Raw genomic sequence first — 12,709 nt, 5'->3', positions numbered from 1 at the left:
ACGTACGTACTGGAGAATTGAACTCGAGTAACGTGGCCGACCATGGTCAATACACCAACTTCACAATATCAATACACCAACCTCACATTATCAATAGTCACGGCTTTTAGGGTCAACTCTGTTAAGTGGAGTAAGCTACTCTCATTCTCCTAGCTCCAACCAAGGCTCCATGACTGCCACCCACTCTCTCGACAGTATTATTCTAAATAATCTATCTTCTTTATCAAAACTGACTTCCCCGGCCATGGCTTTGCCCTCCGCTATATCCTCGCCCACCTCTAGAACCTCGCCAAATTCCAGAGCCTTGCCGCCCCCCAAAGCTTTGCCCTCCCCCAAAGCCTCCTCCCCCAAAGCCTTGTCCTCCTCCAAAGCCTCCTCCCCCAAAACCTCCTTCCCCAGAACCTCCACCCCAAAAGCTCTGTTGTCCTCCATTGCCGGCGTTGTAACATAGTCGGACTCCACATAAACCTGCCTTTTCCACTACATTGTGCTGCCCGATTGGACATTGAGGCCCGTTAGGGGGGAAAGGGTGGTGCCTACTAATTTGGGGGTATGTGGAAAGCATGCTAATGCATGGCACTATGAAGCTCTTAACCGCTGAACATTCGCGGCAAGTAGAGGTAACGAATTGGCACATTTTGATGGTTCTTGGTGGTGTATGGTTCTCGTTTTGGATTTGCAGTCGTGATTATGCTTGGTTTCCAGGTTGTAAGTCTCAGGTTTGCGGGTTGACGAAGAAAAAGGGGGGAATTTATAGTCGAGGTTCTAGGAGGCTGGCGCATGGTAAGTGATGTGGCTGCCAACGTGCTGGTGACTTGGATTCGAACAACGTACTGGAGGATTGAAGTCGAGTAACGTGGCCGGGTATGGTCAACGTACCAACGTCACGTTATCAACATTCACAGCTTTGAGGGTCGATCCGAGAACTGAAGTAAGTTACCCTCATTCTCCCTAGCCCCAGCTAAGGCTCCGCTTCTACATCTCTCCAACTTTCCATAGTATCCAAAGCAGCGAGCCCCCATGCGGACTTTCGCTTCTCCAACTTGACAGATACATACATCCTCGACACACCTAAAAGCTCTCGATAAAAGAACCAGGCCAGTACACCAATACGTCACTGTCACCACTCACATCGTACTACACATCATAGTACACTCTTCTCACGCGTCAACTTCATCTCATTTCTATCTCTCCTCCCCCAACCCCCCTTCCGCAGTCCGCTATCTTCTTTCCCGCCTCAAACAACCTGCTTCCCACGCCGCGCCCTCGGGCCCTTCGCCTTCCCCCGACACTCCTGACAAATCCGCTGGAACGAATGCGCATGGCCCGGGTGCTCGCACTGCGGCGCGGTGGGGGGAACAGGATTAGTGAAGAGTGGGCGGATGCAGAGCTCGGGATAGAGGCTCAAGAACGCGCCGCAGGGGTAGCGCTTCGCGGTCGTGATGCCGCAGTGCGTGCAGGCTGTGTTGGTGGTGGTGCACATTTCGGTGATGGTGGGCGACGATGCAGGGAATGTTTGAGTCAGGGCTTGGAGGTTGGAGGTTAGAGTCTGAGGGTTGAAGTCTTAAGGTTGAGATCTTAGTGGTATGGAATAGAAGCAATACATTGAAGAAGAGCAGCGTTTTATATGAGCAGTCTGGGGTAGGGGGTGATTGCAAGTGAGGTGGCAGTCAGTGCAACGGGAAACGGCATTGTAAACGCACGATGGCTTCACAAGTTTGAGCAGTGAATTTCTATCGGTCAGGTTCGTGTTATTCTCGGTGGTCTGGCCATGATATTCACTTCATCGTCATCTGTTCTGCATACCTCATCGGCCCCCGTTAGTGTCCTCCGCCCATGGGACCCGCCGGCTTCCTTTACCCCCTAGAGACTCTCGGCATTCCCGGCACGGGGAGTCGTGGTTTATCACGTCAGAGAATGAGCATGGAGGAGCTTCGGGGGGGATATCGTCGTCAGCATGGTACTCGGGATGGGCAGATAGGTATAGATGGCATGGGCTGCGGCACGGGTATCTGTACTGGTTTTTGCACTCAGTACAAGTTTCGGTGATGTGGAAGCACATCTTGGTGCTTAGTTCTTAGTATTGCCAACTTAGCGGTCGATGCTTGATTGGTATCTGAGAATTGCAAGTCACGGGTTTGAGAGAGCAATGATAGAGGGGAAGCAGTAAGAAAAGGAGAGCTATGAGTTCGGGGAACATGAAGTGGCAGTGACAACACCAAATGAGTTGGCAAAGTAAAAATTGCTAAATCCGAACGACACGGTAACTATAGGTGAGGCTTCACACGAGGGCGTCAGCAAAACTCGTAGCACCGACGTCTGCGGTGGCATTTTGTACCCGTTGCCAGCGGAATAGGAAGTCCATCAGGGGCTCACGGAGCTGCGAATCAGCAATCTCGCCAATCGTACAGACGAGGCAATCTAGCGTAGACCGCCTGAGTGATGAACTTAGAAGAATAACTCGCTTCGCATCTGGACGTAACGGACGACGTGCTTGCGGGTTTGGCAGATGTAATTGGCCATGTATTTCAGCCAATCACTTATGACCTCCCATTCTTGACCACGTCGCCGACGGACGACTGATATCCACATGCGTATAGCACCTCCATGATATAGGTTTCACGTCTGAAATCGTGTACTAAGGTAACTGCATCGCTTTTATGATTGTGATGTGGTAGAGTTTTAATGACTTGGGAGTTGCTTCAAAACGAGTGGAAGTTAGTTTCACTTCCCACTCAATTCTGCCTCCATGCCATAGTCATAGTGATCCAACGTTGCACTCTGAAGTTCAGCTCCTCCGCCTAGTAAAATTACGAGGTAGCTGCCATCTTTTACTGCTCCACTAGGATACAGCCGGCGTCATATTGGAGAGGAAAAGCATACGAGGCCGTTGACTCATTGTTATATCCTAGGCGAACAAGGGTGTCTCCTACATTATTGTTAGCGTCACTTCTCAGAACTATATGCGCGACTTCAAATGACCTACCTAGAGGCTGGTATGTTGGCCATTCATATGGAGCAGCAGAAAGACCTCCAGAGGGGTTTTTTGCGAAAGCCGCCCAAGCGCCTTGAACGTATTTTATGATAGCGACTTCAGCAGGCGTATTCGGAGTTAGAGTTACTGACTCAGCTGTGCCAAAGACGATCGGCAGCTCGCTTCCATGCCATGCGCCGCTGCTTGGGTTGAGCGTGAGACGGGTATTGGGGAATTCGCCAAACCAACGATATCTCCAAACCGGGACACCGTTTGCAGCACGAGCCTTGGCAGCGCTGGCGGCAGGACAAGTGAAACTGGACAGATCGGCTATGTCCCATACGGCATCGGGAAGGTCGAGGCCAATTTTGAATACACCTGCTTCGTAGTCGGCGTTTCTGATCAAATACGGCTCCTTAGTAAACAGCCCAGCTGATGCCCTGCCGGGATAATCGCTGAAGATGACCTTTTCATCGATCGTTGCGGCAAACATGCCGGTGCTGCTTGCATTTAAGACATCCTGGAAGCTTTTCTTTCTTGCGCAGGCAACTGTTTTGTTGATGCCTGCCTCCGGTCCACCACATCCTAGCTTTGCTGTGGCGTTGTACCATTGCGCGGTGTTGTTGGTGGAAGAGCCCGAATAGCTCAAGAAGCTGGTAGCAGTGCCGGACTCCTCGATGAAGCCAGCAACGATTGGGTTACTGACCCACGCATACGAGTAGTAATCCACAGAGGCGCCACCGGCTGATTGCCCGAAAATCGTAATCCGTTTAGGGTCACCACCAAATGCAGCGATGTTCTTCTGAACCCACTCAATTGCCAGACGCTGGTCTAACAAGCCAAGGTTCTGATCAAGGCCTGGAAGACCGGGGAATCCAAAAATGTTAATGCGATAACTATGTCAGTTAGCTTTTTCTAGTAATAGAACGAGAACGCCTTTGATAGCAAGGAGTTGCAATGCTTACTTCGCACTGACAACGACAACATCTTCGTCCTCGGCCAAGAACTCTCCGTCGTATATGGGATTTGCCGTGTTGCCAGTGGAGAATGCTGTTGCTCTTTGTCAGTGTTTTTGCGCTCGAACCAGAATCGAAACTGACCTCCTCCATAAATCCAAAAAAGCACCGCCTTGGCCTTTTCTCCCGTCTGGGGCTTCGTCCAGATGTTGAGGGTCAGGCAATCCTCACTCTGCGTATCGCCAACCTGGCCAAGAGCAGCTGCAATACGAACGGCATTTGGTCCAACTAGTTCCGGAGAGTTGGCGAGTGCTGCTATCGCTCCGAGGTTGGCAGGGCAGTCACTTTGCTGGCCTTAGCGACCCTGCAATTTTAATCTGTGCCAATGGTGCACGTTATACATACGGTGACTAGATGATGTGTGAGCTAAAATGTTCGCAAGAATAGGTGAAAATTGCAAGATAAGGAAGCAGCTTACAAATTTCGTTGCTGTGATAACGCCGTTCCCGGTATACCCTGTGGGAGCTGTCCATCGCAAGCTGCCAACAGGGGGGACTGCGAACGGAATACCAAGGTACTGGGAGACCTGAGTCCTGTTTTGGGCAGCCCGGCCCACAACCCAGCCACTCGACATGGAAACTGGTCCGCCGGGCCCAAAGGGCCAGAAAGCAGTCGTAGCGAGCTGTAGGCAGCTGGTAACCAGCCACACTTTTGTAATGACGCCCATGGTTCGTAGTGAAGATGAAACGAATATGATGTGACAGCCAGAGACGAGACCTACGCCGCGCGACTTATAAAGATAAATGGGAATCAAAACATACAGGAAATCTCTCACTCCCAGTTGCTTTGAATTTCACGGTGCAGGGCCTCAAGCTCGCACTCACACAGCCAAGCCTAAAAGGCCATTAATCAAGGCAGGACTACTTAGGGGCACTCGAAAGTGTCTTACCAGGCTAGAACTTGTCTGCCTCACCGTGGCGCATGACCACGACGGGCCGAAGGGTCTCTGACTATGAATAATGCAATGCTCGATCCTACGCGTGCCCGCCGCCCCACAGCGCAGCCTTCAAAGTTAAGGGCGGCAGGCTGAGCCTTTGTTCGATGTCAGAGACGTCGGTCTTCGCATGCCCCGCAAAGTTTAGAGACCCTGGTTGAAGTTCCTTGCACGCATCACGGAGTCTAATAGGGTGAGAAAAGCGGGAGCTGGTGATGCAATCCGGTTCTGGGGGAAGCAGGCATAGCAACTAGCCTGTCGAATTGACTTAGAGACGCGAATTAGGTGCACGCACGGCCTAGATTATTCCTGGTGGAGGATTGAGCGCAAATGAGTGAAGAGATGCCGAGGCAGCTGGGACATGCTGGGATCAGAACTGTGGAACGATGCGAGAAGATATACCAAGACGTGGAAGAAAGATAGAACACGTCGCTGCGGGGAAACCTGGGATGCTCGGACCGACATCGTGGTTTAGTGCAGTGATGGGCTGGCAGTCATGCTTTCCTAACGTTTGATCACCACCAAGGAGATGAAGTGGTACCTACATGAAGCCAAAGCTTGGCCAGACAGGGGCCAAATGTCGGCAGTTGTGGCAGTCAGGCAAGTCAAATAGAACGGTAACTGGAAAGATACTTATTTCAAGGCCGCTGATATTGGCCTTCTAGTCAGTTACTTCTTCTCCTATGTTGTGGGGTCTTAGGATGCTGCTGTAATGATGGGAGTCTTGGCAGTGCCGTTGGTTTTGGTGTTTTGGGGCGCCACTAGTTCCATGCGCCGAAAGGCACTAGCGGGATGCCCCGCAGATCGGCTGCGGGCCGTGCCCGGTGAAATATCTGACTTTTCGAGACGTTGAATTGCCTCTTCGTGGAAGAAAAAGCGCGCTGATTTGGCGCTTATACTACAACCTGTGGACTCCTGAACATCGGCTAACCTTTCTCTGAACTCCTCTAAAAGCTATCAATCTGAAGTCTCACAGCAGTGGGTAAATGAGGTGATATTGGGGTGGATTGTCCCTTTGGCACCGTTGTGACCGGTGCCTTATTTATTCTCCTTGCTAGGATATCCTGGACCCTGACGATTAGGATCATATAACAGCGCACTAAGCCCAGCCCCTGCTTTTGCAACCCACATCAAATTTAGTAGATCTAGACGTGCGATCCGTCGTATTGGGCATTATTAAGCGCCACTTCTATGCTAGGGCCCTTCCTCGTTAGGACCGAATACCGCACGGCAGATATAATCGGTAATGGCGCTATTACTTGACCAGCACGCACTTTCTTGCTATTAGTATACAAATAAGAAGGTGCTGGTCATGAAAGCAAACTTTGGCTTCCATCGTCCCTTAGTCACGCAAAAACTACTTCTCGCATCACAATAATGCGACTTCAAGCCGCTAGCCTGACCGAGAGCTTGTTACTTCTCCTGGCATTGTCCAACGCGCCTCGCGCGTTGTGCTTGCCGACCGTCGATCTTGGATATAGTGTCAACCAAGCCACATTCAATGTATGCAACTCACTCCTTTACCGTTTGGACGTTCTTAAATACTCAACTTTTGCTTGATCAGGCGACTGGAGATTACTACACCTTCTCAAACATTCGTTTTGCTGAGCCGCCCATGGGAGATTTGCGTTTTGAAGCTCCCGTTCCACCCCGGACGACAAACCGAACTGTCAACGATGGATCTGCAGGTTTCATCTGTCCGCAAGCATACCCGGCATGGATCCTCGCAGCCGAAGGCCTCAGTGCTGCTCCTCCCCCATCTCCCAGTGAGAACGAAGACTGTCTTTTCTTAGATGTCGCTGTCCCGCAAGCCATTTTCAACGGTACCCAGAAAGGGGCGGCTGTCCTTGCTTGGGTCTATGGCGGAGGATATACGCTGGGCACGAAAGCTGGAAGCCCTGCTGGCCTAATTGCAAGGAGCGAGCAAGCCACGGGTCAGGGCATCATCTACGTTGCTATGAACTATCGTCTTGGTCTTTTCGTACGCCAATCTAACCCTTCCATAGCAAGCATTGCTGATTCTGGTATAGGGGTGGCTCTCTGGTTCCACATACCAGTCGCAAAACGGAACCGCTAATGCTGGACTCTATGACCAGCGTCTTGCTTTTGATTGGGTCCAGAAGTACATCCATCTTTTCGGAGGAGATCCAAACCGGGTGACTGTCATTGGGGAGTCTGCAGGTGCAGGGAGCATCGAACATCAAATTACAGCCTACGGCGGGTCCAAAGGGAAAGTGCCGTTTCAACAAGCTATCCTACAGAGTCCTGGATTTGCTCCCATTCCAAACAATGATCAGGAGGAGCGCCTTTTCCACGAGGTTTTGAACTCATCAGGTGTCTCTACGCTGCAAAAATTGAAGGGCTTGTCGACAACACAGCTGCAAGCGGTAAACAGAAACATTACCGAAGGGTCAGATTACGGCAGTTTCACGTTTGGTCAGTACGCTCCACTCACTCACACTTTGCACGCGCTCACGTCCTCAGGACCGACTGTTGACGGCGTGTTTTCACCCGCTCTACCCGGCATCCTCCTATCCCAAGGAAAATTCGACCAGAGCCTGAATCTCCTAATCGGCCACAACTCGAACGAGGGCGCTCTCTTCACCGCCCCCGTGCAGACCGACGCAACATTCGCCCAGAACGTCCGCAACCTTTTCCCCGACATCTCCCCCACCGTCTTCACCATCATCACGGAAGTACTGTACCCCCCCGACTACAGCGGCGCATACGGCTACACGACCGAATTCGGGCGCTCCTCCACCTTCTGGGCCGAAGTCGTCTTCGTGTGCAACACAAACTACCTCGCCCGGGCTTACAAGAACAAATCCTACAACTACGTCTTTAGTGTTCCGCCTGGAGTCCACGGCGAGGACGTTCCCTATACTTTTTACGACGGCCCGTCCCCGTCCGTCGTTAACGATACCGTCGCGGTAGTGTTGCAGGACTGGATCACTACGTTTGCGGTGGCTGGGGTTCCGAGTGCAGAGGGTTTGCCGTCTTTCCCGCAGTACGGGCTCTTTGGCACGGCGGAGGATCTTAATGTTACTGGTGTTGCGCCGTTCCATGATCCGGGGAGCAATTTGAGATGTTATTGGCTTCAGAACGCTTATTATGCGTAAGTATAGGTGGCGTGAAGAGGATGAGTAGAAACGGGGCAACGATTTTCATGTTCAATAATCTGTATACATATAAATTACCATGATAGGATTCATCGGGTTTGGTCGCTTTGTACAAGTGAATGTATGAAGAGTACACGCGGGAACAACATCTGCACAGCTAGCATTCCTCATAGTCAATACTATTAATTATGAATCCCATTAAGAACCTCAATCTTGCTGTATCATCTCCTCCAGATACCCCTTCATCTTCACTAGACCTCTGGCTCGTTCCACTTTCAGCCTTACACCACGGGCATAATTTCGGAGAATATTTGTCGTAGTGCTTACTACACACGGCGCTGCAAGGAGAATAAATGTTGCCTCCAGGGCGTGCGTTCGGGATAGGTAAGTACCAAAGGCGCCTAAGATATTTGCACGGGGCGTAATGGTTACGGTCGCATATTTTTGGTGGTTTGGTTGCTTAGGTGTTGACTATGGCTTAGTATTCTTGGATCCCTGGAGATGTGAGTTTGAAGATTGATAGAGCAGTATAAAAATTGCGGAGGCGGCGGTAGAAGAGGCTCATATCTACTCCTAGGGCACTCAATGTCAGCTTCGACCGATGTGGCATACTCGTGAAGTAGCTGACACGCCAACAGGCTGCTGTTGGACTCGATTAGCATGGCCGGTCGGAACCGCTGCATCCTTTGATGCCAAAATACCGCGAGTGATGTGGCGGCGGGTGAAGCAATTGACGATGTGCGGACTTCACCGTTGACATCGAAGGCGTAGCAAGCGCGGTCGTACCTTGGGAGACGAGCAAAATCTACACGGTGTAGTGCTTTCGTGTTTCACTATTCATCGCAGCCGATAATTTGTATTTTGTAAGTGAAGTCATTCTCATTCCCCTACGCCCATCTACATCATCTATTCCAGATACTCATACGCGATTCTTCCTCTTCCCCTTCTACTCGCCCCATCGCCTTGTTCCGCTCGACTGTTATGCTCGCAACCAGGGCATAGTTTCTCGCAATATACAAGATTGTGTTTGAAGTTAGGGCACGGGGGCGCGTCGCGAGGCAGCATTCTCTGGTCTATGCCCCCGAAGTCGGGATGCGCGTTGATGAAAGAGAGGCAGGAGGCACGCCTCGGATGACGGCAGCTAGTGTACATGAAGTTGATGCACATTTCGGCGGTATTTGTTGTTTGAGTTGGGGGTTTGGAGTGCTCTGGTAGGTGTAAGTTGAGTGTTGATAAATAAGTGAAAAGAAGAGGAGGGAGGCAGCTAAGTACGTTTATATCTACTCGAAAGGATATCAATGTCAGGGTCACATGGTGTGGCATACTTGTGAAGTGTCTTTGTGAGTGAAGCCATTCTCATTCTCCTACGTCCATCTCCGTCATCTATTCCAGAGACCTCATCCTTCCTCTTCCCCCATCGCTTTAGTCCGCTCCATCGTTACGCTCGTAAGCAGAGCATAACGTATCGCATAATACAGTTATGTGCTTGGAATCAGGGCACGAGGGGGGTTCGGGAGGCAAAAATCTCCAGTCAGGGTCCCGGGGTGCATTAGGAGGCAACATTCTCCGGTCAATGCCCCCGAACTCAGGACACGCGTTCACGAAGAAGAAGCATGAGGTACGCCTTTCATGTTGACAGGCAGTATATTTGGAGTATACGCACATTCCGGCGCTCGTCAGTGTTGGGGTCGCGGGTTTGAGGTGCTCTGATCGGTATTTGATGGGGTTGTCGGTTCTCGGAGGTATAAGTTGAGCGATCACGGAGAAGAATTAGAGAAGGAGGCGGCTGACATCCACCCTCGAAGGGCTTTCAATGCCAGCATCATCAATGCAGCAGCTGTACATTCGTGAAGTGTCTAACAGACAAGCACGTACTCGAATAACGTGGCAGGAACCGCTTCACTGTTTGATACTAACAAGCCACTTCATGAAGCCGCCACATCACTCTGCCACCTTCTTACCTATTCTGCTTGCAGTATAAAGCCGACTTTCTTTTCCCATTTTCTCTCCAAATCTCAACCCTCTGCTCACCATACTCACCGAAACATCAACACTAATCAGACTTCAAGCCGAAATATCCCACATCACCCCTTGAACCCAAAATGTGCAAAGCCACCAACGAAGTCTGCTCTCGCTGCGGCGGCTACTACCCCATCTACACCCCCTGCTTCGACTTCCGGCGGCAACACGCGTGGATGGACTTTGTGGGCTCTGGAAACCCGGCCTGTGCGCAATGCCCCTATTTCCATAGCACTGCGAAGAAGGTAGCTTCGTGTGAGAAGTGTCAGTAGTCAGAGTGCTTAAAAAGGAGTGAGATGAATGAAAGAGAGAGGGGCAGAGAGAGCTGGAGGGGAGTGGTAAGGTAGATAGCGAATCGAGCGGTTCACCAATCCCCACTCAGTATACTGATCACTGACGAAACAGTCGCTGCCACACTACCCAAGTCTGTTACCTTCACTAACGACCTTCACTAATTTGTTACGTCAGCAACATACCACTTCCCTTACTTCTTCTTACACTATTAATGCCCCTTCCTACTGCTATCCTCACTCCCTCACCAAATCCTTCAACCTCACGCTTGCGAACTCAACTTCCATTACCATCGGCTATCTAACATCCTCCTTCTAAACTCCAATTTCCAGAATGCGTGAAGCCACCAACCAAATCTGCAACCGCTGTGGAGGAGAAGATAGTGACGATAGGGATGTGAGAATCAAATCAAATGGATTAAGGATTCTGATAACCTACGATTGAGTGCCAAACTTAACTCATTCAAGTAAAATGCAAGGGAGCCGCATGGGTAGTAGTGATTTTGTGTGATGTTTTGGAACTGCGAAGTGTGGAGGATCCTGGATAGCGGCTCAATTGCTTCTTCCACGCAATCGTCAATATCTGCCTTTCACAGAAGTCCATACCGCCTAGGTTTCTTCGCACTCATCACTTCCCTCTCTCTCACAGTGATTCAACATCAGTGGTTTACATCGTTCAATTGCTGTCTCTAGTCCGCCGCATCTCCTTCACTCGCTCCCTATCCTTTCCCGAGCCCCCCTGGTACTCATAGTCACCGGAATGACTTTAGAATAACTGATTAGTGCAAGCAGAACAGTACGGGATTATATGGTAGTCCCGCGAGATCATGGTGCACTTCGAGCAATTCGGATTGCCGTCAGAGCCTATAGCGTCGGGGTCAACGCGGGGGTTGCGCCGGCGGTAATCAGAGCAGGAGGTGAAGGCTTCGTGCTTGGAGCCACATCTAGTGCAGGTGAGCTTATTGTGCTTGCACATTATGAAAGTGGTGGTGATGGTGGCTTGGTGGTGGGTTTAAAGCTTGTGGTTTGGGTTTCTGGTTGCTGATATTTGTGGCTGTGGTAATGGAGCAGGTTTGAGTATGGGAAAGGAAGAAGACGTAGGGAGTGTTTACATACCCTCGAATGACTTCCTTCGGTGAGCTGGCTTCAAGTGACGGTAGACTGGCTTCGAGCGATAACGAGGCACACCTTCACTTAAAGCTAACACATTCCTCATCACAATACCACCATGACAGCTGGCATGAACCTCAGCCTCAAAGTTTCGAATATAAGCTACGACGTATACCTATTGGCGCAGCATCAATAAGGACCCCTTCCATTTCCTATCCAACTTTCCCTAATACCTGAAGCGCCTACCACCGAGTTGTCGTCGAAAGCATTCGTCACACTCATCTGTCCGCTCATTGTACTGCCTGCGGTACTCGCACCCGGCCCATGCACGGGCGTCAAAGACGGTGCCTTTCGGGTTATTCATGCAGAAGGGTAGGCATCGGGAGTAGGTATCTTCGTTATCGTTGCAGTGGTTGCAGGTAGTTGCAGGTAGTTGTGGTTTTTTGGCACATTGCGAGAGATGTGTTGTGGTTTACTGGCGGGTTTCAAGTTTATGGCTGAGCGGGAGGACTGTGAATGCTGAAAGCTGTGGATTTGTTGATTCAGGAAGTTTGGTAATTGGGAAAGGAAAGAAGAGGGACGTAGGTTTATATATGCTAGAGAAACTTGCCTTAGTGAGTTGGCTTGCAAGGACAAGGAGGCTGAGCTTCACCCAATGCTAACACATTATTCCTCATCACACTCCTACTAAAGCTAAATCAAGGAAGTCAGTGACAATCGTACTCCTAGATATGAGCTCGATGAAGAGGATGATGCGGAGAAGAAAGGCCACTTTCATGGAATGCAGTGTCTTTGTTGACGCCCGAAGAGTCTTTGGCCAGCGTGACCATATCCAAGCGCGAATCCTTTTCCGACATCTCCCTCTCCAAAGTCCCGTTGATCTTGAAAACGATGCACTCCGTGGCCTTCTTCTTCTCAGAAGCTTCCTTGTCCGACTCATTTTTGTTCTCCTCGTCTGCTATCTTCAAATTATTCTCATCCTCATCTTCAAACGTCTTCGAAGACGAATGATTGAAACGTTCCCTCTCATTTCCATTCTTACTACATGCGCATGACAAATCCCATCAATCTCATCCCTAACAGCCGTATACCGCGTCGCCTCGTCGAACCCACAGGCGTTACAGTGCCTCCCCAATGGCTCGAATGCCATCTCCCCTCCGCAACGAACATGGCTCGGTACGGCCCCACAGATGCAGAACCTGATGACATCGTTGGATTCCAGGCCATTCTTTTTGAAGAGGAATAGC

At 50.5% G+C, this 12,709-nt stretch overlaps 3 protein-coding genes across 3 annotated transcripts; 1 reads left to right on the top strand and 2 right to left on the bottom strand.

Annotated features, from left to right (window-relative positions):
- Nucleotides 1–2,831: 2,831 nt before the first annotated feature.
- BDZ99DRAFT_490916 (putative carboxylesterase) lies at nt 2,832–4,564 on the bottom strand (the record flags this gene model as incomplete). The annotated part of the gene is made up of 5 exons (XM_033723076.1): nt 2,832–2,929; nt 2,987–3,870; nt 3,940–4,024; nt 4,075–4,279; nt 4,409–4,564. The coding sequence occupies 5 exons, from the start codon at nt 4,562–4,564 to the stop codon at nt 2,832–2,834; spliced, it is 1,428 nt and encodes a 475-aa protein (XP_033571728.1).
- Nucleotides 4,565–6,301: 1,737 nt separating this feature from the next.
- BDZ99DRAFT_574981 (alpha/beta-hydrolase) lies at nt 6,302–8,184 on the top strand (the record flags this gene model as incomplete). Its single annotated transcript, XM_033728423.1, has 4 exons — nt 6,302–6,427; nt 6,489–6,905; nt 6,955–7,360; nt 7,409–8,184. 4 exons carry the CDS (start codon nt 6,302–6,304, stop codon nt 8,041–8,043), a joined length of 1,584 nt encoding a protein of 527 aa, XP_033571727.1. The 3' UTR covers nt 8,044–8,184.
- Nucleotides 8,185–12,187: 4,003 nt separating this feature from the next.
- On the bottom strand, nt 12,188–12,671 carry BDZ99DRAFT_525116 (uncharacterized protein; the record flags this gene model as incomplete). Its single annotated transcript, XM_033725974.1, has 2 exons — nt 12,188–12,499; nt 12,576–12,671. The coding sequence occupies 2 exons, from the start codon at nt 12,669–12,671 to the stop codon at nt 12,188–12,190; spliced, it is 408 nt and encodes a 135-aa protein (XP_033571726.1).
- Between the last annotated feature and the right edge of the window lie 38 nt (nt 12,672–12,709).

The sequence above is a fragment of the Mytilinidion resinicola genome, assembly GCF_010093595.1.
Source record: "Mytilinidion resinicola strain CBS 304.34 unplaced genomic scaffold BDZ99scaffold_20, whole genome shotgun sequence".
Lineage (NCBI taxonomy): Eukaryota > Fungi > Ascomycota > Dothideomycetes > Mytilinidiales > Mytilinidiaceae > Mytilinidion > Mytilinidion resinicola.
The sequence above is the reverse complement of the archived record's forward strand: the minus strand, read 5'-3'. Positions and strand labels throughout refer to the sequence as shown.